The sequence below is a fragment of the Ochlerotatus camptorhynchus genome, unplaced genomic scaffold (assembly GCF_037179485.1).
Source record: "Ochlerotatus camptorhynchus isolate MF236.1 unplaced genomic scaffold, CSIRO-AGI_Acam_v1.1 ptg000434l, whole genome shotgun sequence".
Lineage (NCBI taxonomy): Eukaryota > Metazoa > Arthropoda > Insecta > Diptera > Culicidae > Ochlerotatus > Ochlerotatus camptorhynchus.
The window spans coordinates 8,036,663-8,061,280 of NW_027040920.1; the positions used below are offsets into that span (position 1 = coordinate 8,036,663).

At 36.8% G+C, this 24,618-nt stretch overlaps 1 protein-coding gene across 5 annotated transcripts in view; it reads right to left on the bottom strand.

Annotated features, from left to right (window-relative positions):
* Positions 1–738: 738 nt before the first annotated feature.
* The window catches only part of gsb-n (gooseberry-neuro), a 181,738-nt gene continuing 157,858 nt past the window's right edge, over positions 739–24,618 (bottom strand). For all 5 annotated transcript variants that reach the window (XM_065234664.1, XM_065234661.1, XM_065234662.1 and 2 more), the window contains 2 exons: positions 1,573–2,031; positions 739–1,502 (listed from right to left, as the gene is read on the bottom strand). In XM_065234664.1, coding sequence (XP_065090736.1) covers positions 1,132–1,502; positions 1,573–2,031 — 830 coding nt within the window. In that variant the 3' untranslated portion in view covers positions 739–1,131. The remainder of the gene's footprint in view (positions 1,503–1,572; positions 2,032–24,618) is intronic.

The window sequence follows — 24,618 nt, forward strand, 5'->3', positions numbered from 1 at the left end:
ATTAACGTACCCTATTTTAGTCGAAATTCTAGTACTACACTATGTTTGTTTTGATTTGCTATGAAAGTTTGACAGATAAAATGAGGGGTTCGTGGATTTTCCTATGGTTCTAGGGGTGCATCGATTAGCTTTGGATCGAAGATAATACCAGAGCTGAGGCAAAAAATTGAGCACGTTTCTTCAGGACCTTCTGGTCTTAGAGTTACCTCTATGGTATTACCATAGAGGTAACTCTAAGACCACTGGGTCCCGAAGAAAATCATTATTATTTTTGGCTCACTCAGTACCAGAACAACGGTCCCAAGCAGTCCCAAGCTATTTCACTCACCCCTGCATGTTCTGCATGAATCCACACACCCCTGATGTTATCTGTCAAACTTTCATAGCGAATCAAAACAAACATAGTGTAGTAATAGAATTTCAACTAGAATAGGGTACGTTAATCGTTTGCTTGGGACCAATAGGCTACTAAAGTGGTGAGCCAATTTAAAATCGTTAGCTTCGTATTGATTGTTGGTATTACTGACCAGTTTCACCAATACATGCGTTTTACTGGTTGAAAAAAAATAATCAAACTGCTATCAAGCCGAACACTTTGGCAGCTCACTTTCTGGTTGATAATAATAAACAAATCGATTTTACAAGACTACACTATCAAGATTGTATTGGTGAGATCTACCGGCGGGAAGTCAATGGGACACTGGACGGATATGGCTCAAATCCAAACGCAATGCTGAGTGTAATTTAAGGCATTTATTCACACGTTTTGTGTCAATGGTTTTTAAATTTTATTTGTCTAATCACTACGCTTTGTTTGGTGGAAGGCTAAGTGAGACCTAGTTGTATGCGTGTCATGAAATTTTTCTGAAAATAAATATTGAATGAATAAAACCTAACCTAAAACAGCTACCTATTCAAAGCATGTTCGAAAAATCTAAAATAGGAGCTTTAGTTTAAGAGATTTGGGATCGTCTTACTGCGCACCCTTTGGAGGAAGAAACTATTGCAAAACAATTAGGAAACCTTCTTAGTTTGATAACTTAACCTAACTTTGCTAAACAGGACAGGAAACCTTCAGAAGATCTACAATTTAAATATCAAGTCAAACACTGCTCAAGCAGAGAGACCGCATCATGACCAGTACTTGGCCGCCGCCAGGGTATTGTTGGTGTAGGCCTGTTGCATCTGGTGGTATTCAACGGGACCGCCGGAGGTTACCGACGGAGGACAGCTAGGGCCAAGGTTCGCTCCGTAGCTCTGTCCCGGGTGCGGTGGGTAGCTTTGACTCCAGGACGATTCCTGTGGAGCAATGCTGGAGGCCACCACCGCCGCCGCCGACGCCGTCGACGCCACCGTACTCAATTTGGTTGCATAGCTGTCCCCTAGCGAAGCTGGACCCCCGTGGGCCGCCGTTGGACTCAACTTGACCGAAGAGGAATTTTCGTGCGCCGGCTTGAGGTATTCTTCGTTCATCATTTTGGTGTACTCCGGTGGGATGAAATCTAAAAACCGAAAACGAAACCGCAAAGTTATACTTGAACATTTTTCAGTCGAAATCGAACTAACACCTACCTTGACTATTCTGGTGGAATCCCATCGCATTCGGGCCAAAATTCTGTCCACCAAAGTGCCCATGCTGGTACCCGGCGGAAAACGAAGCTGGACTGTGGCTGACAAAGTCATAGTTAGCGGCGGCGGCCATCTGGTACGACTCCTGTGTCGGTACCCCCGGATGGTACTGGGTCATCGGAATGGATCCCAGCGAACCTAGCGGAGTGGACATCTGCGAGCCGGCATGCTTGCGCAACCGAGCCCGTCGATTGCTGAACCACACCTGGATGCGGGCTTCCGTCAGGTTCGTCGACGAGGCCAACTCTTCCCTCGTGTAAACATCCGGATATTGCGTCCGCTGGAAGGCCTTCTCCAGCGCCTCCAACTGTTCACCGGTGAAGGTCGTCCGTGACCGACGCTGTTTACGCTTCAGCAGGATCCCCGGCTCGGATTCCGTATCGCTCGAGTCTGATCCACGACCTACAACGAGACGACGATGGATGGCATAATTAGAGCGAGGGGGGAAAATGTCACGCGTGTAAAATTAGCATGAAACGAACATTCGGTGGTCGCGCATTTAATGGATTACGATTTGGCATGAAATTGCTCTTACAGACGTAATTTAATTTTACGCTTGATTGGGAAGAAACGGCCCGGAAACTTGTCAGCCGTCGAGTGCCGTGTTTCGGTTTCAGTTCGAGGTTTTTTTTTTCTTTTGGTTTTGTGGCAATAATTCACACCTCAGTGTGTGACGGACAGCTGACAACATTTGTTAGATAATAACCATGTTGAGATGTAAGATAGTGTTTACAAGGTAAATGTTTGCAGAGCGGGTTATCATCACTCAAGCAAAATTGCAGTAAAATGAGATAGAAATGACGGCAGGGTGAAGCTCAATTGCCTTTAAGTATGCAATCAAGTTTCCAACAACTTGCGTGCAATATTGGATGGTCACTTGGATGTTGAAAACTTGCGTGGCGTTTATCGATCTGTTCTGATGAGTCTTATAGGAATTGCCACGATTTCCCTATGACTCGGATGCTTTAAGTTTGGGATGGGTACATGCCACCAAAACGGTCTTAATTTGTTTGGATACTCTTGCGTCACTTTTCAATAGGTCTTATCCACATTGATCGAATCTCTTCATTGGTGCTCTCTTTCGTTAATAACTTGGCTGCCTTCATATGTATTTCAAACTAATTTGTCCTCATGGTCTGTTAAAAGAAAGTATTATCAACCGGTAGAAACTAACGATTTAAAATTAGCTCACTACTTGACTAGCCAATTGGTCCCAAGCAAATCGATTAACGTATCCCATTCTAGTCGAAATTCTAGTACTACACTATGTTTGTTTTGATTCGCTATGAAAGTTTGACAGATAAAAAAGGGGGTTCGTGAATTTCCAATGTTTCGAGGGGTGCATCGGTTAGCTTGGGACCGAAGATAGTACTAGAGCTGAGCCAAAAAGTTGAGCACGTTTCTTCGGGACCTGCTGGTCTTAGAGTTACCTCTATGGTATTATTAAGCGTATTGGACGATAAGAACAGCTGAACATGTTTTTGGAGCCAAGTTATTAACGAAAGAGAGAGTCGATGAAGAGAATCGATCAATGTAGATAGGTCTATTTGATAAGTGTATCAAGGGAGTTCACGGCCGTTTAATCCAACTCAAATTTGAATTCCGTTTATTCAAATTCGCAAAAATTCAATAACTAATAATCAAGAATGTTGAATCTCAATCATGAATCCACATTTATCGTGATTCAAGGTTAATCGTGAAACAAGATTCATCATGATTAAATATTAATCATTAAGATCTCTATTTTTAAAGACAAGGCATTTATAAAAAAAAATAATCATTAAGAAAGATTCAATATGCAAAACGATCTTTTTTATTTTTGATCAAACTTTATGTATGATGAATATTTGATATTGGTGCATTCTGTTATTATTTCCTGACGAATTTTGATTCAAGATGAATATTAATTCATTGTGGGTTTTTATTCAATCTTGATTCATTATGAATCTTGATTAATTATAACTCTTGTCTCACGGTGAATCTTCATTCCTAGTGAATCTTGAATCATAATTAATCTAGATTCATCATGATGCATGATGAGTCTTGCTACATAATGCATCAACACTCATTATGAATAATGATTCACCATAAATAAAAAATCAACATGTATCTTGATTCATCATTCATCAATAATCAAACTAAATAAAAAATAGAGATTCATCATGCACCACGATCATTTTTGATTTTTGATCAATCTTCATTTACGATGAATATTTGATTTTGGTGGATTCTGATCCTTGAATCATCGTGTTTCCTGATGAATTTTTATTCATGATGATTCTTAATTAATTGTGGGCTTTGATTCATGATTAATATTGATTATTGATTACTCTTTATTCAAGATGACCTTGATTCATGATGAATCTTGATAAACGGTTAACCTGCATTCATGATGAATCTTTAATCATGATGAGTTTTGATACATGATTTATCTTGTATCAATGATTAATTACTCGTGATTCATGGTGAATCTTAAACCATGATAAAAATTGATGCATGATTAATCTTTATTCATCATTAATCTTGATTTTTGATGAATCTTGAATAATGATGATTTTTGATTCATGATGAATCTTGATTAGTGATGTATCAAAACTCATCATGAATCATGAATAAAAAATTAATTTTAAAGATTCAGCATGCATCAAGATTAATTATTAATGAAAATTCAACATGTATCAGTATTAATCATGAATCAACATTTATCATCAGTCAAGATGTGAAGAGATTTTGAGTGTGTTGATTATTTCCTTTTAATTACGTTATAATTGCTTATGTGCTGAGATATACGCGAATCATTATCTTGAACAATGATGAATCTTATTAATTTTTATTCATGATGAATATTGATACGTAATGCATCGCAACTAATAATGAATGATAATGCATCAAGATCATGATCCTTGCTTCTTGATAAATCTATTTTAATCATGCATAAAGTTTCATCATAAATCAACATTTATCAAGAATCAAGATTGATTATGAACCAAAATGCATAATGAATCAAGTTTAATTATACATTCATCATGAATTAAGATTAATCAGGAAAAATACTAATCAAGAATCAGAATCCACCAAGATCAAATATCCATCGTGAATAAAGTTTGTTCAAAAATCAAAATTTAACGAGAATCATTGTTCATCATGGAAGTATTCTCGTTGGAAATGCATTCACTGCTAGATTTGAATTAATTTGAATTTTTATCTCCATCATCAACCGAATGGTCGTACAGACAGCTTAAAACGACTTAATTTAATTCCTATAGACTAATTTACTAACATTGAAACCGAAATCCTCACAGATTTGATGGAATGCTCTGGCGAACGGCGTTGTAATATTCATCAATATAATTATTAAAAATCGTTATGATTATAGTCCGCACATATTCAATAACATACGGAATATGTGAGAATGACGAGTATTTATCAATTATGTTGATGAATATTACAACACTATCCGCTCAGTAATGGCGTCTTGAATAAAAATTAGTGCCATTTCATGTAACGTTAGCATGGTAGGAAATATTGACAACAATGCACCAAGGATTGCCAGCATAAAAAATCATTTGTTATTGTTTGGTTTTCACAACAAATCAATCAAATTGATTTCATCAACGATTTTAAATTTTTCGCATGATTTTTCAGATCGCTATTTGTGTTACTACAGCAGCAAATTTATGTAAAGTATTTGCTTTGGAGAAAATTACCGTTAAGATTTACCTATAATTATAATGAACAGAACGAGATGGGATAGTTTTGAACTATCTTCATGTTGATTATGGATAAGAGAGAATTATTGTAGAAAAGATTTTTAGAAGTGTTCGACTGTGATTCCAAACTGATTAGGATGTTTTAACGGAATGCAGTAAGTCGTCATTTCACAACTCACCATTATGATTTAATTTTAAACATTCATGCTGTACACACTAAGAAATAAATAATTTTACACGTGATGAAATCTATGACATATAGGATGAGACGTAAACAAACATGTAATTTATAATTAAGTCTGAAACTGAAAAGTTCGTTACTCGATGAAAAACACGTTTAATTGAGCTGAATTTAACGTTTGTTATTACTCAATTTTATGTCAAAATTGACGCTCGTAGATATCAGTCTCAGAGCACTTAAATTTAAATCAGTTTTTCTTCTTCAAGATTCATCGTTATTCAAGATTTATCGTTATTAAAAATTCATCATTATTCAAGATTCATCGTGAATCAAGATTTATCATGAATCAAGATTCATCATAAATCGAGATTCATCATGAATCAAGATTCATCATGAATCAAGATTCGTCATAAATCAAGATTCATCATGAATCCAGATTCATCATGAATCAAGAATTATCATGAATCGTTATTCAAGATTCATCGTTATTCAAAATTCATCATTCTCCAAGATTCATCGAGAATCAAGATTTATCATGAAACAAGATTCATCATTAATCGAGATCCATCATGAATCAAGATTCATCATGCATCAAGATTCGTCACCAATCAAGATTCATCATGAATCCAGATTCATCATGAATCAAGAATTATCATGAATCGTTTTTCAAGTTGCATCGTTATTCAAGATTTATCATTATTCAAGATTCATCGTGAATTAAGATTCATCATGAATCAAGAGTCATCATTAGTCGAGTCATCATGAATCCAGATTCATCATGAATCCAGATTCATCATGAATCCAGATTCATCATGAATCCAGATTCATCATGAATCCAGATTCATCATGAATCCAGATTCATCATGAATCCAGATTCATCATGAATCCAGATTCATCATGAATCCAGATTCATCATGAATCCAGATTCATCATGAATCCAGATTCATCATGAATCCAGATTCATCATGAATCCAGATTCATCATGAATCCAGATTTATCATGAATCCAGATTCATCATGAATCCAGATTCATCATGAATCCAGATTCATCATGAATCCGGATTCATCATGAATCCAGATTCATCATGAATCCAGATTCATCATGAATCCAGATTCATCATGAATCCAGATTCATCATGAATCCAGATTCATCATGAATCCAGATTCATCATGAATCCAGATACATAATGAATCATTATTATTCAAGATTGATCGTGAATCAAGATTCATCATTAATCAAGATTCATCATTAATCGAGATTCATCATGAATCCAGATTCATCATGAATCCAGATTCATCATGAATCCAGATTCATCATGAATCCAGATTCATCATGAATCCAGATTCATCATGAATCCAGATTCACCATGAATCAAGATTCATCATTAATCGAGATTCATCATGAATCCAGATTCATCATGAATCCAGATTCATCATGAATCCAGATTAATCATGAATCCAGATTCATCATGAATCCAGATTCATCATGAATCCAGATTCATCATGAATCCAGATTCATCATGAATCCAGATTCATCATGAATCCAGATTCATCATGAATCCAGATTCATCATGAATCCAGATTCATTATCATGAATCAAGAATTATCATGAATCAAGATACATCATGAATCAAGATTTATCATTAATTAAGATTAATCATGAATTTAAATTAATCATGGATCAAGATTTATCATGAATAGAGATTCATCATGAACCAAGATTAATTATGAACCAAGATTAATCATGAACCAAGATTAATCATGAACCAAGATTAATCATGAACCACGATTCATCAGGAATCAATATTCATCATGAATATATATTCGTCATAAATCAACATTCGTCATGAATCAATGTTCATCAATAATCAATATTCATCATAATAAATATTCATAATCAATCAAGATTCATCATGAATCAATATTCATCATTAATCAAGTTTACTCATTTCTCAAGACTAATCATTAATCAAGATTTATCAAGATTAATCATGGATAATGATTCAAGATTCAACATGAATCAATATACATCATGAATCAAGATTAATCATGAATCAAGATCAATCATGAAGCAAGATTCAAAATTAATGATGATTCAAGATTCATCATGAATCAAGATTCATCATGTAACAAGATCAGGGTTGCTTCCACTCACTTGCTATAAAAACATATTTTTCGGAATTATGCAATCATTAGATGATAAAAGGGTATGTTGTACTTGTAAGTAACGATAAGAGGGTTTAAAGAATGTGTTTGACTCATAAAACCAGTCAATTTTGCTTTCAGAGCGTCACAATAAGCGATCTTATCATTCGTGAGCGTTCACTCAGAGTGAGCAATCACGAGTCGTAAAATCGCTGATTGTGACGCACTGAAAGCAGGGTTGCTTCCACTCACTTGCTATAAAAAAATGTTTTTCGGAATTATGAAATCATTAGATAATATAATAAAATGTTGAACTTGTGAGCAACAAGAAGAGGGTGTAAAGTATGTGTTTGACTCATAAAATTTGTCAATTTTGCTTTCAGAGCGTCATAATCATCGATCTTATGATTCGTGAGCGTTCACTCAGAGTGAGCGCTCACGAATCGTAAGATCGCTAATTGGGACGCACTGAAAGCAATATTGACAGATTTTATGAGTCAAATCATACTTCACAATCTCTTCTTGTAACTTACAAGTAATAATTATCATTATAACATCTAATGATTTAATAATTCTGAAGAACATTTTTTTTATAGCAAGTGAGTGGAAGTTACCCTGACTGAAAGCAATATTGACAGATTTTATGTGTTAAACACATACTTCACGTCCTCATCTTGTAACTTACAAGTTCTAATTATCACTATACCATCTCATGATTTCATAATTCTTGAAAACATTTTTTTATAGCAAGTGAGTGGATGTAGCCCTGATCAAGTTTCATTATCAATCAAGATTAATCATGAATCAAGACTAATCATGAATAAAGATAAACCAAGATTCATCATCAAGATTCATCATGAATCAAGATAAAACAAGATTCATCATCAAGATTCATCATGAATCAAGATTCATCATTAATCAGGATTCATCAAGATTAATCATGAATCAAGATTACCATGAATCAAGATAAGTCATGAATCAATATTCATCATGAATCAATATTCATCATGCATAAATATTCATCATGAATCAATATTCATCATGCATAAATATTCATCATAAATCAATATTCATCATGAATAAAGATTCATCTTAAATCAAAATAAACCATGAATCAATATTCATCATGAATCAACATTCATCATGAATCAAGATTTATCATGAATCAAGATTAAACATTAATCAAGATTCATCATGAATCAAGATTAACCATGCATCAAGATTAACCATGAATCAAGATTCATCATGAATCAATATACATCATGAATCAATATTCATAATGAATCAATATTCATCAAGAATCAATATCCATCATCAATCAATATTCTTCTTTAATCAATATTGATCATGAATCAATTATATTCATTTTGCGAACAAATACCGCCACGTCCCCACCGAGAAGAGATTTTTCACAGATGGGTCGGTGATAAATGCGTCCACTGGTTTTGGAGTATCCCACGATCTTCATAGCGCCTCATACAAGCTTCAAAAGCCGTGTTCGGTATACGTTGCTGAACTAGCAGCTATATCGTACACGTTAGAGCGTATTGCCTCACTTCCACCTGACCAATATTTCATTTTTACGGATAGCCTAAGCTCCCTGGAGGCTATGCGTTCAATGAGGCCGATGAAGCACTCGGCGTATTTCCTCCAGGAAATACGATCGTCATTGAGTGCTTTATCAAACAGCTCACATGTCATCACCTTGGTATGGGTCCCTTCTCATTGCTCTATCCCGGGCAATGAGAAAGCGGACTCGCTGGCCAAGGTGGGCGCTATGGAAGGCGATATTTACGAGCGACAAATCGCCTACCACGAATTTTTCACGATTTCTCGTCAGCAAGTCCTCGCCAACTGGCAACAAAAGTGGAATGATGGTGATCTGGGAAGATGGCTACATTCTATTGTCCCACAGGTGTCGATCAAACCCTGGTTCAAAGGGTTGGATATGAGTCGTGATTTTATTCGTGTAATGTCCAGGCTCATGTCCAATCACTGTTCGTTAAACGCCCACCTCTTCCGTATTACGCTTGCCGACAGCAACTTGTGCACCTGTGGAAACGGTTATCACGACATCGAGCATGTTGTTTGGTCCTGCTCCTTGCATCATGAGGCGAGATCCGTTCTGTGTGATTCCCTTAGGGTCCGAGGAAAACAACCCTTTAAGCCAATTAGAGACGTCTTGGCTTGCCGTGATATCGACTTTATGAAGCTTATTTACGACTTTCTTAAAGCTGTTGATTTATGTGTTTAGTGTTTTGTGTTTTAGTCATCCTTTACGTTTAAGTTTTAAATTAGTTCAAAATGCTTTCCCTTGTCCTCCCTCCAAATGATAAATAAATGTAATCCCTAATCTCGAGTAAACCGCGAGTAATCGGCCCCCGTTCTACTAACATTAGTTGTAAGAAAATGATATTCACACACAATTATGTAAAAATATTCGGCTCCGCAAAGCTAACGCATTTGAGCCTTGACAAATAAATGGATTATAAAAAAAAAAAACAAATTATATTCATGAATTAAAATTGTACTTTTATCAATAATTATCATGAATCAAGATTAACCATGCATAAAGATTCATCATAAATAAAGATTAATCATTCATCAATATTGAACATTAATCAATATTCATCATGAATCAAGATAGGGGGCGACCCCGGCGTAGTAGTTAGCATCCATACCTCTCACGCCAAAGTCACGAGTTCAAATCTCACCCCCGGACAAGTCACGAATGACCCAAGAGCGTTAAAGTGACTATAATAAATAATAATAATAATGAATCAAGATTAACCACACACTTAGAAAATATTACCGAACTCTACCGAACTTACTGATCAAGATTCATTATCAATCAAGATTAATCATGAATCAAGACTAATCATGAATCATCAAGATTCATCATGAATGAAGATTCACCATGAATCAAGATAAAACAAGATTCATCATGAATCAAGATTAATCATGAATCAAGATTCATCATGAATCAGTTTTCATCAAGATTAATCATGAATCAATATTAACCATGAAATTAATCACGAATCAATATTCATCATGAATCAATATTCATCATGAATCAATATTCATCATTAATCAATATTAATCATGAATCAAGATTCATCTTGAATCAAGATTTATCATAAATCAAGATTAATCATGAATCAAGATTCATCATGAATCAAGATTAACCAGAATCAAGATTCATCATGAATCAAGATTCATCATGAATCAAGATTCATCATGAATCAAGATTCATCATGAATCAATATTCATCATGAATCAAAATTCATCATGAATCAAGATTAACCATGAATCAAGATTCATACGTCATGAATCTATATTCATCATGAATCAATATTCATAATGAATCAATATTCATCAAGAATCAATATTGATCATTTATCAATATTCTTCTTGAATCAATATTGATCATGAATCAATATTATTCATGAATCAAATTGTACATTTATCAATAATTATCATGAATCAATATTAACCATGAATAAAGATTAATCATGTATCAATATTTAACAATGATCAATATTCATCATGAATCAAGATTAACCACACACTTAGAAAATATTACCGAACTCGGTATGATTTCAACCGAGTTTTTATCTGCTGAATTCTCGGTAGTGCAAAGAGGAATAACCGAACTGTCGGTAGTTCTTTTTGTTACCCACAATCTGTCATAGTTACCGAAAATCTTGGTTGACGAAAAATAAATTTAAGCAGAAATAACCGAACATCGGTTTACTCAAGAATTACCGACGGAGACGAACCAGCCCAGGGCTGAAAATCTCCTTAATAAAGATATATTTAAAAAAAGAATTACCGAACGCTGTCAACAAACCGGATTACGGAATTCGGTTCTCTTGGGCAGCGCTCGGTTTTCACTTCAAATCCTGCTTTAAATTTTGATAAAGGATGTGTTGCTTCGAATTTTTATAAAAATAAAACCAGTTTTGTCAAAGGAATGTATAAAATATATTTATTCAATCTGTTTTGGCGAATAAAAACTTCCGTAGCGCGAGTTACAGCGTGCAAAAGTACAGTCAAACAAAATATCACTGACTTTGAAGTAATTCTTATTCAAATGGTTTTTAAAATGGCTTTTGCAAGCCAGAGACATAACCTTGTACATTTTCACGGCAGTAGAAACAAACTATAGCACAAGATGCCTGCAAATAAAATCATACCGAATTCGTAAATGTCGATACTTTATCGTACTTTTATGATGCATCTAGATTCATCATGAATCAAGATTCATCATGAATCAAGATTCATGATGAATCAATAATAATCATGAATTAAGATTAATCATTAATCGAGATTCATCATGAATCAAGATTCATCATTAATCGAGATTCATCATGAATCATGATTCATCATGTTTATAATTGATTATCATCAGGAATAGATTTATCATAATCAGCATTGTTAAAAAATCAAGTTTCTTCACTTATTATGAATTATTATAAACAAGATTTATCATGAATCAAGATTGATCAGGTATCATGGATCAAAATGCCTAATTCAAAGTTTTTAATGAATGATGATTCATCAAGAATCTTAAATATTTAAAAAATAATGAATAATTTAGAATCAAGAAATAGGTAAAATTAAGATCAGTAATAAAGAATCAAATCCTCCAAGACGATCGAAAGTCCATAATTATCATTAATTGAGATTCGCGGTGATGAATGAAAACTGAGTAGCTACCATTTGCACTAATATCGAGAAATGGTAAATTGAACTCACTTGACATCCTTGTCGGTTCTTGGTTGAAGCCGGACGGATTCCATATCGAATGTCCAACCTTCGTAGGTCTTTGTCCTCCATCAAAAGTCAAAGATCCCACCACAACAACAACGGTAAGTATTCTTTCGATTTCGTGGCTGACAATCGACAACAATTAGAAGCTTGTTGTACAACATTATTCCTTCCTACCGGCTGGGTTTCCAAACTCTCAGCCTCAAAGCCCAACAAAGCGGCGATGCCGCCGAGGAAGAATTCAATGAATCATTACCCGCGCCCTAGCCGGAGGGTAGCCGTTTGAAGGGATGCCGCCTCGGTGACAAATCCTAGTGCGGACCGGTTGAAATACGAAACCTACGTTAAGTTTGGTTTTATGGTTTTGTATTCGGGGATGATTAATGGGGGCTGGTGGTTTCCAATTATCCCCGGTGGGAAATTTCGTGTGTGTGCAGCAAGGAGTTAATTAGGTAGATCAAGTGTAGTTGATGTGAGGCGTCAAAATACAGGAACAATTTGAAGTTTTCAATGATGTAGGTTCCTTGAAGAGAATATACTACATCTGTTCACTTTATTGGGGAAAAAAAAATCAGTTTAGAGTATCGGCCACAGGATCTTGGAAGGAATAATATTGAAAACTTTTGATTTTCAGTTGACATAATTCACATTTGCCCCGTATTGTGCTCTGATTCTGTTAAGCTCTGTTATTTTATTGTGTCATAATATCCTTGATCAAATCGGCCAATGGAATCAAATATACTATATTAACAATATAGTTCACTCTTTTATTTTTTTTTGACATTGCAACTCACTCACCTCTCGAATGTAATTAAATGCATGTTGGTAGATTAGATTAGATTTCTTCATTAAATAGAATTTCAGTCGTGGTTTGTCTCTGTGCTTATGCTTTAGAGCATGAAAGCAGTAAATTACTTTCTTAGAAAAAATTTAAAGCGAGAATTTGGCTTCATGTGAAAAAATACAGTTACCATTAATCAGTTACAGTTATGAAAAAACTACCAGTTGGAAATCAAAAATATGCACCATCATCATCGAAATCAACGAAAATTCTACCAGAAATTCAAATAAAACCTCGAAGCATTCCAGAACCACGGAAACCCTACACAAAACCAAATCAAACTTCACACCATTTCAATTTGCAATTAACGTCGAACACATCGTAAAATCCAGCAACAAGCAACTTGAACTGGATTGGAAGTGCAATCTCCCTTGCTGTGGCCTCCCAAGTCAGCGTACGCTTCCGGAAATTTCCCCCAAAGTCTCACCACAGCCCAAAGCCGACCCGTTACGGGGAAACAATTTTCGGTCTTGTTACAGCAGAAAGGAACACCGAGGCCGCGCCGCACGTAGGTCGTAAAGATTTTGACAAATCCGTTCGAACGGAGAAGTGCAAGAGAGTGAACGAAATCGATTTTGACATTTACGGCTTGCCTGCGGACGGTGGAGCAATTCGTGGAATGGATAGCAGAAGCCTTCCTCCGAATGCCCTTTGGCGTCGCGAACCAGGCCAGAAGAATAAAATGTGGCATTTTCTTGCGAGTTGCGAGATTGGCGGCTTTCCTCATCTTTGCTTCGCGTTGGAAAACTTAGTGCGGCGTAAAGTTCGCGGAAAAGGGCAATCCGTCTTTCAAATGAAAGCGTTGTCCGATTGCAAACTATTCCAAGAGAAAGCTGTAGATTGGGCTAGCAAGATTGCCTGGGATGAACATGAGTTTGTTAGCTTTCATATTAATCTAGTTGACTTAAAAAAGCGGTAATTTTAACTCAATTCTTAGCGATGCGGGTGTAAATTGTGGTTCAATATCAAGATCAGGATTAAGTAGTGAAGGCTTCACGTTTGATATCCGGTCTGGTCCAGGAATTCTTCGTGTTGGAAGTGTTCTGATCATCCCTGGGATTCCAATGTTAACAATAAAATTTACTCTCAACTAACATCTGAGCAGTTCCACGCCAAATGACGAATCGGTCAGACTCGAACTTCTATGGTTTTCATGAAACTTTGCAGAATTGTTTGTGATGGGCAATCAATCAAATTTGTACCAAAGTTCGGCTATTTTGGCGTATTTGACATTTTTCAATAAATCGTTACATGAAAACGTCGCTTCTAAGCGAAGTTACACCTGCGACAAACTTATAGAGGGCGACTTATTGTTCTAGATGCACTTCCACAGTTATTATTTGACAGCTTTCTATGCCAGCCAATGCTTGAATTAGTCTATTGTGAGGCATGCACAATGATACTCAATGAAAAAATCTCCAACCCGAAAGATTTTCTCGTCCAGATCGGGCCTCTGGCTTGGTGCCTTTACTTACTAGGCTATCTGAGGCCCCTGAAGTTCTTGGTACTGTACTGAAAACCTTTTGACATCCCTGAAGTCTCTGGAGTTATCTGGACTTTCCTGAAAACCCCAGAACTTCTTTTGAAATTTTATTGCAGGTTATGGACCTGTCTTGATTTATTCGAACCTTACCCTTACAGATGGTTAAGCTTACCACAAAGTCAGGACCTTCTTGATATCGCAGGAACACCCTTGAAAGTATTGGGCCCACCCTTAGGATCTCTGAAAATCTCTAACGATTTCAAGACCTAGCTTCTCTAAAATACTCGGAACTTTTTTATAGTTTCATAAAATTTCCTCAAGTTTACTCTTCTCTGAAGTTCTCTTAATTTCCCTGAAGTCTGAATATCTCTGATGTTTTCAGAACTTCTTAAAAGATGACGATGTTTTCCTGCAGCTAATGGTACCGCCTTAGAATTTTGTATGCTTTCCTGAAGTTCCAAAATTTTTCCAAATGAGAAAGCTTAAAAATTCCTACAATGTTTGTAATGATATGGGATTCTGAAAGTGCCTTTTAGTGTGCCATGCTATGTTTCGGCACAGTGTGCAGAGTTGATTACCCCTTGTTATTTTCTTTTTCCGATAATTGTTTGCTGTCAGTGCTCTCGATCGCCATTTTGTCTTTTATGGGGTGTTTACATCTGTGCGGATCTGGTACTAGCCAACTAGCACGAATTTCAGTTGCTCCTGAAATCCCATGCTGATAGACACTGATGCCCTGTTTAAATTATGCTGGTGAACTTTTTTGCTAGCAGCTGGCTCATTAGCGCTAGTGAAATAGGATAAGTGTAAACACCTCTTTAACAATAAATCGGACGAGATAATGTGGTTCACTTCACTAAACGGTGGTAGAAATCTATATGCGTGTGTGATTATTTGCATTCAGTGCAGTATTTTCGGCATCTATCCTTTTTAACTGAGACGCTTAAGGTCAGTCCAGGGAATGCGAGTAGAATAGCTTCGAATCCGAAATAGTGCGTACTCATCAAAACTTAATATTAGATACCACTGGGTCATTCCATTTTGTGATTATTATGCGGTTTGTTAGTTGAGGTGTTGAGCAAGATTTTTGTTTGACTTGCTACTTGAACCTGAGTGAATTCATTCGTGTCTAAATTATGCGTTAACAAAAAGGTTTTATTTTCTCTCTTATGAGATTTTTGTTTGTTCGACTTAGAAAGAGACCTCATTCTGGGTACTCGGTAGACCAGCCTCATCCCAGATGACCATGGCAATGCAAGAAAATTTGTTTTCGTTGAAGGAAGTATCACAACACAGGTAATTGCTATTTTTGCAGAAGATCCACTGGAGGCGCATTGCAAAAGTGTTATATCCTGGACAAATGATAAGCTCCAAATTAGCTGTTGTCGTCGTTGTAGTCGCCGTTGAAAATACCGTTCTTATTTTTAAAATTAACCATAAACCGCAGAAACTATATGAACTATCACGAATCTCTGTTGTTATAAGCAGTGTTCAGAAAAACTCAAAACCTCAAATATGATGCATAAGTTTAAGCGCCTATGAGTATTGCCTTGCAAAATTCAACATCGCAAAAATCACCGATGAGGTTTCAGGTTCAAAAATTCATTTCTTTATATTTTAGCGTTATTAATTGTTATTACTATTGTATGTGCATCAGGGGTTAGAAATATAACACAACATGAATAAACATGCTATAAATTGACGTTTGAGTGAGTTTTATGAGTTTAAGGGGAGCTGTGGAAACCTTATTTTTGATCAATCTCATTACCAATTAAAAATTTCAAGAGCACAAATATCAACTCGCACAAAATATACAATAACGAAACATGAACTTCACGTTTGCTGCAGTGTACACAAGAAGTTCCAGTTTAATTAGTAATGTCACAACAGCGTTTAAGATTTGTGCTCTAGAAATCTTGAAGTGATAGGGAATATCAGCCATCATGACGGCAATTGCTTAACGCTTCAAGGAATCAGCTTAAAGTTTGATGATTTTTCGGCGTTGTAAGTGTGAGTGCGTGAATATGCATGAGAATCTCAAGCGTGAAGTTTTGCTTGGCGCACTCGCACGTGAGTTTATTCTCGCAGGAAGGCTCAATTAATGAGATTTGTGAATGATTTTCCGAACACTGATACCAAGCGAAAACCTAATCATATTTTGTCGTGGAGTGTTGTGGTTTTGAGATGCTCGATGACCCTGGAAGGATCGTGTTTGCTTACTGAGCAGAAAATAATGGGTTTAATTACAAGCTCTTCCACAACAGAATTGACCGCCATCACCAGATTTCGAGAGAATAATGCGCTTATCAAAATTTGAAATGTTTCAATCATATTCATCGTATTGGAACTATTTATTGCCTCTCCAAAAACCATAAACTTTAAAATGCACAAACACTAAATCCAATCTTCGAAGTATACCGTAACAACGGAGTTTGATACCAAAAAATAAACCCTTCTACACACCTTATCCCATACATCCAGAATCGCAGTGCAGAGGTGTTTTCGGATCGGTGATTTTATGTTTGTATAATGAATATTGAAATTCAATTGGCATGAGTAATTTGTACCCAATACTAATCTAGAACTACTGCTGTTTAAAATGTAAATTCAAACATTACTGATTTTTGGCTCCGCAAAGTTTCATATACGACCGAGCCTAGTAAATAAATGAACTAGTTAGTGTTTTTTTTTTATGTAGATAAAGAACCATCAGTGTTTATTGTGTGATGTTATGCGAAGGGCTCGATGACCGTGGAGGGACCGTTTCTGCCTATGGAGCAGAAAATCATAGGATAAAACCTAAGCTCCACCACATCCAGCGTTGCACCGTCGCCGGTCGTCAATAAGTCGTAGTCGTCCTGCGTCGCTACATTCAGCATGAGTTTACCAAAACGAACCCTGCTGCAGACCCTACCCCATATATCCAAAATCCCAGTGATTTCTCGTGGAAGTGCAGAGGTGTTCTCGACTTCCTTCAAAGCAAGTATCACGTCGTCACATTTCTTTCCACTGGCTTAGTTGATCTGCATTTGGTCACGGCCGGCACTGGTAATGCTTAGTATCGTGTCAGCAGTTTTAACACATTAAGGATGTAGGCTAGTCCCAAACACCATCGGTTGGTTCTCTGTGTAATAACAGCTGATCTAGAAAGCAGTAGTGGAGTAGCAACCGTGGGTGCTCCTGAAGTCTTCTGAAGGCTTAAGTTTTTCTAAATGTTCTGGTGTTAAGATCTTGATGTCCTATGTGGTTTGATACGTACGTTTCCGGCGAATTCAACCCATCATCAGAGCCCTTAAAAGCTATATGATGACATGCGCGTCTTGGAATGGTTGCACTAAGATATTCAATGCTCTTCAATGTCCAAGACGTTCAAGATAGACATTTGACAACATATCCATCATGGAATGATATCAATAAGATACTTGTTGCTCCTCAAAGTAGTCTGCAATTCAGATCTTAAAGATTTACTTACATACTTATCCTGGTACGACATCCATCAGGATTGCACCTGCATCACAATTCATTCGGTCCGCGGCTGCTTGTCTCCAATTTCTTGACCGTCCCACACTTGCAAGATCCTGCCCCACTTGGTCTAACCACCTTGCTCGCTGTACTCCTCTTCTTCTTGTACCGGCCGGATTCGAGTCAAACACTATTTTTGCGGGATTGTTGTCCGGCATGCTTAAAACGTGTCCCGCCCATCGTACCCGTCCTGCTTTCGCAACTTTCTGTCGCCATAGAGTTGCGCCAGCTCGTGGTTTATCCTTCGCCTCCATACACCGTTCTCACATACCCCGCCAAAGATGGTCCTAAGCACTCGTCGTTCGAAAACACCCAGTGCTTGCAGGTCCTCCTCGAGCATCGTCCACGTCTCGTACCCGTAGAGAACTACCGGTCTTATCAGCGTCTTGTACATGGTACATTTAGTACGGAGGTGAAGTTTACCCGATCTCAGGGTCTTGTCTGTATTGAGCATGACTTCCGGCAATAAAACGCCGACGAATTTCTCTGCTGCAGTTGTTATCCGACGTCACCAATGATCCGAGGTACACAAATTCATCCACCACCTCGAGCTCATCCCCGTCGATTGTCACGCTTCTGCCTATGCGAGCAACAGCAACAGATACCTTGTCTTCGACGTATTTACCTTTAATTCAACCTTCTCTGCTTCACGCTTCAGCCTGGTGTAGTGCTCCGCTACGGCCACGTCGTCAGCAGAAGCAGATAAACTGGCTGGACTTATTGAAGATCGTGCCCCGCATGTTAAAGCCCGCACGTTTCATAACACCTTCTAGCGCAATGTTGAACAGTAGGCAGTAGCCTTGCGAGTTTCAAACGAGTCCGATAACGCACCCGATATCTTTTTACGCAGCACTGTACACCATCCATCATAGCCATGATCAGTCGGGTCAGCTTCCTGGGAAAACCGTTCTCGTCCATAATCTTCCATAGCTCTTCACGGTCAATAGTATCAATATATATCATAGGTAAATCTTAAAGATCTACAGGCTCAATAAAGTCTTTATGAGTCCGGGAGGTTCAAGTGTGCCATCTGTCAAAATGCACTTTATCGAATGGTTTTAATAAGATATGTCATGCTCTACAAAGCATTCTGGAATTAAGATCTTGAAGATCTACAGGCTCAATGAAGTCTCGAACAATGTCCTGAGAGTCTTTCCGGGTTCGTGAAGTTCAAGCGAGCCTTCTGTCAACAGGCACTTGTCGAATGGTTTCAATAAGATAAGGAATGCTTTCCAAACTGTCTCAGCATCACATCTCGAAGTTCTATATAGTTCAATATAGCTTAACACAACGCCACATGCATTAGTTTCGTAGTATACGACCGAGATCATGCATACATTCCAAAATTCATAAAGATGGAGGCAAGCATGGGAAAAATCGATTCATTTTGCATTTACTTACTACTCACTCATACGCATACAACATCAGAAACAAACAGCAGCTTGTGCGAGCAGCGTTGCCAGTATTCCAGATTTATCTGGATTTTCCAGATTTCCAATCGTCTCGCCAGATACACAGACAGATCACGCATATTTCCAGATTTTTTAAGTATGTTCCAGATTTTTTAAAAAGTATGTTGATTTAAAAATATCACTGCGATTGATGGACCTACTTATCAAAAAATAAAAAGCCAAGCCTACTACTTTAATTATTAAACTCACCAACGTTGGACATTACTGCAACATCGTTCATGGAATTGTTACAACATATTTGCAATGGGTTGTAGAATCATGAAAATTGAGACATTTTCTAAAGATAAATAAAATCTTAACATTTTCTTAAATATCGGGCCTAGATTTTTCCAACATGAAGTTTTTGTTAAGATTTTGGCTATAATCATTATTTTGTAAAACCTTAATTTATAAAAATCAAAATTTCAAAATGGAGGATTTTTTTTAATTTTTAATTTTTTTAAAAAAAAGTTCACAGGATTGAAAACAAAAAAATAAGCTTTGGAAAATTAGTATGGCTTTTGAATCTAGACAACCACGTTCGTTAGATTTTTGGGTATAAATCATAAGATTTTTAAGGAGAATTTAAAGGTTTTATGGGCTTCGTGGTCGTGCGGCGTCACCCGTCGTTCAGGCGTATTGTGAGTACCGCGAAATGAGAGTTCGGTGTAACTTTTCGCCATCTGAAAATTTCCCTACTGGTGTGGTGTGTTGTCCAGTGTTAAGTATGCAGTCTGTGCAAGTCTGGTTAAAAGCGGTGTTAATTGTCTTTTCAAAACTCTGATGACAATTGAATGGAAATTTTGCGAAGAATTAAATAGCTAGAATTCGAAAGAGAAATCATAGAAAAATTTTAAGAGATTAAACTTAAGGAGTATGCTGATACGAATCATGAGAATAATTTCAATGGAATTATGTCCAATGTTTCTATGGAGACTCATTTTATAAAATTTTAAATTTTTTTAACGGAATAATGAAAAAGAACAGCTGGAAATTTCTGGGAGACTTTCAAGGCCATTTTGGCAAAGTACTTGCGTACTAAGGAAATACTGAAGAGGATTTCAAAACAATTCTGATTTGGATACAAAATTATGCCAATTATTGGAAATTATTACCAGCTTAAGGGAATTCTGGAATTGGAGAGTGATTTATAAGAGGTTACAAGAGATAATGCTAAGAATGTTACTGAAACAGTTTGGATATCATTAAGATTATTTTAGGGGAATTCAGAATCGAAGTATGATGGAATTCTAGGATGATTCAAATGGAACTCTAAAAAAAAGCACAATGATATCCAGTGAAGAGTTCAAAGTAAGTTCAGACTGATAAGGGATCCAGTAAAAACATAAATTCCAGAAATTAGAATCATTTCAAGATCATGAGACTTCAAATATGACGCTTTCAGACTTTCGTTTTAGTTATTTAATAAAACTATTCTTTGGCATGAAATTATTCGTAATAGTCATGCGTATAGTGGAGCTACCCGTAGTTAAGCTAAACTATTGGTGAATACCACGATGTTAGGCTTTGATTCCCACTTCAGTCAGGTGAATTTTGCTTTAAAATAAAATTGCCTACTGGTATACTGGGTGTTGTGTGTTGTATTATGTAAAGAATTAAATTGTTAGTCTGATAAACCTCAGGGTAATATTAGAATTGTTTAGAATAAATAAAATCATTTAGACATATTCTGGTACTGCATCAAATACTGAGGACTAAATCAACTTTTAGTTTAAAAAATCCATCCCATCAAAATGGCTTGATTCTTTGCTTCTCATTATTTAAAAAAAAAATACAGTTTAACAAACAATTCTAAAAATATGTTCTGCAGTATTTGACCAACACTGTGTCAATACTTTTCTTCACTTTTGGATGATTTAAGCAATGCTAACAAGTTATTTGCTTTATATAATTTATTTAAACATGTAATTCATAAACATTCTGGTACTTTGAATAAATTCCAGATGATCATACTGACCGATTTTTACGGGTGATTGGAACATCACTTTGATTTCAATAGCAATATGTTAAAAACATAATTTTTTGGAGTATTCCAGATTTTTCCAGATTTTATATTTCAACTGGTTATATTTCAACTGGTCCACATAAACATAAGCGTCATCCAAATACCGTAAAACTGCTGTGGCCAATTCAACTGATTTAAATCAGTGAGCCAAAAACTATCTGACTCGGCTATTTAAATCGTTAGAAATTTTTTCGGCTGTCTTTCATCCTTCTTTCCTTCTTCTGCTGTCATTTGTGAGTCGACCTGAAGAGTCACTTGGTTGGAAGAATTTACACTCGTTCGGCAATCGGTTTGTAGGTGAGGATGGCTATTAGAGTGATGCAAAATTTGAAATTTCCGCTCCACAGTGCTCAAACGGTTCCAAGTTGGGCCCTGATTAGCCTCCCAAAATTTGAACTCATTAAGTGAGAAACTGACTTGGCACAAACGATTTGAAGTTTATATGGGAATTACTATGACGAAACCATTATTTAGGTTCATATCTATCTCAAAATTCACCACATCACTCTATTTTAAAAATTAATAGCTGAGCTTGTTGAAAATTTTCTCAGCTTCAACTTTGTTCAAGACCACTTTTCGATCAAATGTAAGGAACAACAATTATGAATGATTCAAGTCACTGATGTCTTATGATTATGCTCAATCAACTACTGTTCAGCAGGCTACATTGGTGTTTATGGCGCGTAGAATAGAGGACAAAAATCATGGCTACTATGTCACACTGCAGAATACAGTGTTGCCCACAATACAGTTGCTTTATCTTGCCATAAGATTATGAATCTCTTAAACAATTAATAGCTACATATTTAATTTGACGTTTGGCTGAAAAACGATTTTCTGCAAAGTTGTAGCAGATAAAAATTTCCATATAATTTGTTAACAGTACAATAGGGGAATTTACGTATTCTCGTCAATCTAAGCAGCGTCCGAACTTCTATTAGCGATTTCTCAGCGTCACACACATACATGACAGGTTTGTTTGTTGACATTTATCTGCTGCTTGCTGTTCTACCAATTCCAATCGACAGAATTGATCAAAACGGGTTGAACATGTTTTTACAACGCTCCAAACTTCTCAGGTGAGAGTGACTATTGTCGGCAGTCTCTTTTTCTTCGGCACCCTTTCCATTTGAACTGCGTGTTAACCAGCTGTTCTATTATCGGCAACTCGAAATCAGCCGTATTTTGTAGTATGTATATTTCATTTAAAGAAAAATATGGTATAACAGGAATTCACAGTCGTAAAAATGTAATCTGATTGAAGCTGAAAAGGTAAGGAATCGGCTTAATACATTCAGCGAAGAGTTTTGATGGGAAAATACAGTGAAATAAACGTTTCAATTTCGGTTGCCGAAAACAGTCAATGGGTGCCGAAGCCATAATTTACCCTATGTTAAAAAGCTAGAAGACAATGAAGAAAAAGTTTTGTTTTTCCATAGTAATTTCCATATAAACTTCAAATGGTTTGTGCCAAGTCAGTTTCTTATCAAATGAGTTTAAACTTTTGGAGGCTAATCAGGACCCGATTTGAAACAATTTGAACACTGTGGAGCAAAAATTTCAAATTTTGCATCAGTCTAATCGCTATTTTGATACTGTGGCACTCGTGCGGGTGAATGAATTTTCCCATGCTTGGATGGAGGTACCTGACGTGTAAGGACAGTAGTATATTCTTCACATTAACTCGGGGACCACAAGAAAGCAAAATATTGCCGCAACTTGTCCTGTCCTCGGAAAAAAAAATCAATTTTGTATCACAGTGATCCTTGAAAGGTCCCCACAAGGCAGGAACCGCCTCCGGACACATCACAATTCCTTTCCAACGGTATGAATTTATGCAACCATCAAAGACGTCACACATAAAAGATAAACTATGTCCAAGTGTCAACTGGCACAGAAACCCGGCCCGGCACCCAACAATAGATCAAGCATGAAGTGCTGGAACAGAACAGTGCAATGTGAGTGTGTGTGTGTGTGTGTGTGTGTGTGAGTCAGCAGAGCCACCCGTCATAATAATCACCTCTCAGGACCACCACCATATTAAAAACTGGAACCCACCAACCACCAACTGGGCTGCGACTCATCCAGAAATGGAACCTGAGTGGCCTTGCACTTGGTTTCGGTGTTTCCTAGTTGGGCCGTTCGTTGTCGTCGTTCGCTCACTGCTCTGGGCGGCATAACATCAAAGGCATTCCTTTAACACGTCTGCGCATGTACCGTAAGGCGGCGGGAAGTTGATAACTTTTTACCTATATTCCTGAATATTTTTTTAACTATATGTTATTCAGTGACTCAAAATAAAATTGGAAAAAAAACGATGATTTTGATAGGATGTTTAGGAACAGTTACAAGTTGCATATTTTATCACAAAATTGTACATTTGGACTGGTAGAATGCATCGTTTGTTATGGGAAACGCGTCAAACGTACTAGTATAAACTACTTGATGAAAAACTAAGCAAATTATCTAAAATATTGTTATAAGTATTGTTGAGAAACGAAAGTTGAACGGTGTAGTGATCAGATTAACCCCGTTTTACGGTCCCTACTGTCCCTGATCCTGATGTTACTGGTGTTCCCGTGATTTGGATTCCCCTTATTCTCAGTGCGTATTGACTAATGGGTGGGCAACTAATGCTATGACGCGCGCTGAATATTATTTGTTCGGTCGAAACGTGAAAACGATACCTGGACTGACTGACCATTGCGCTTGATTCACCGAATTGCGGCCAGCTAGAGTCGGAAGCAAGAGCCTTAGAATAATTTGTTAAAGCGATTTACCCACAGGCTCTACTGGAGATTGTCCGAACAGAAGAGTGAAGTGAGTTTCACGGCAATACTTGCAAATAGCTACTGACATTG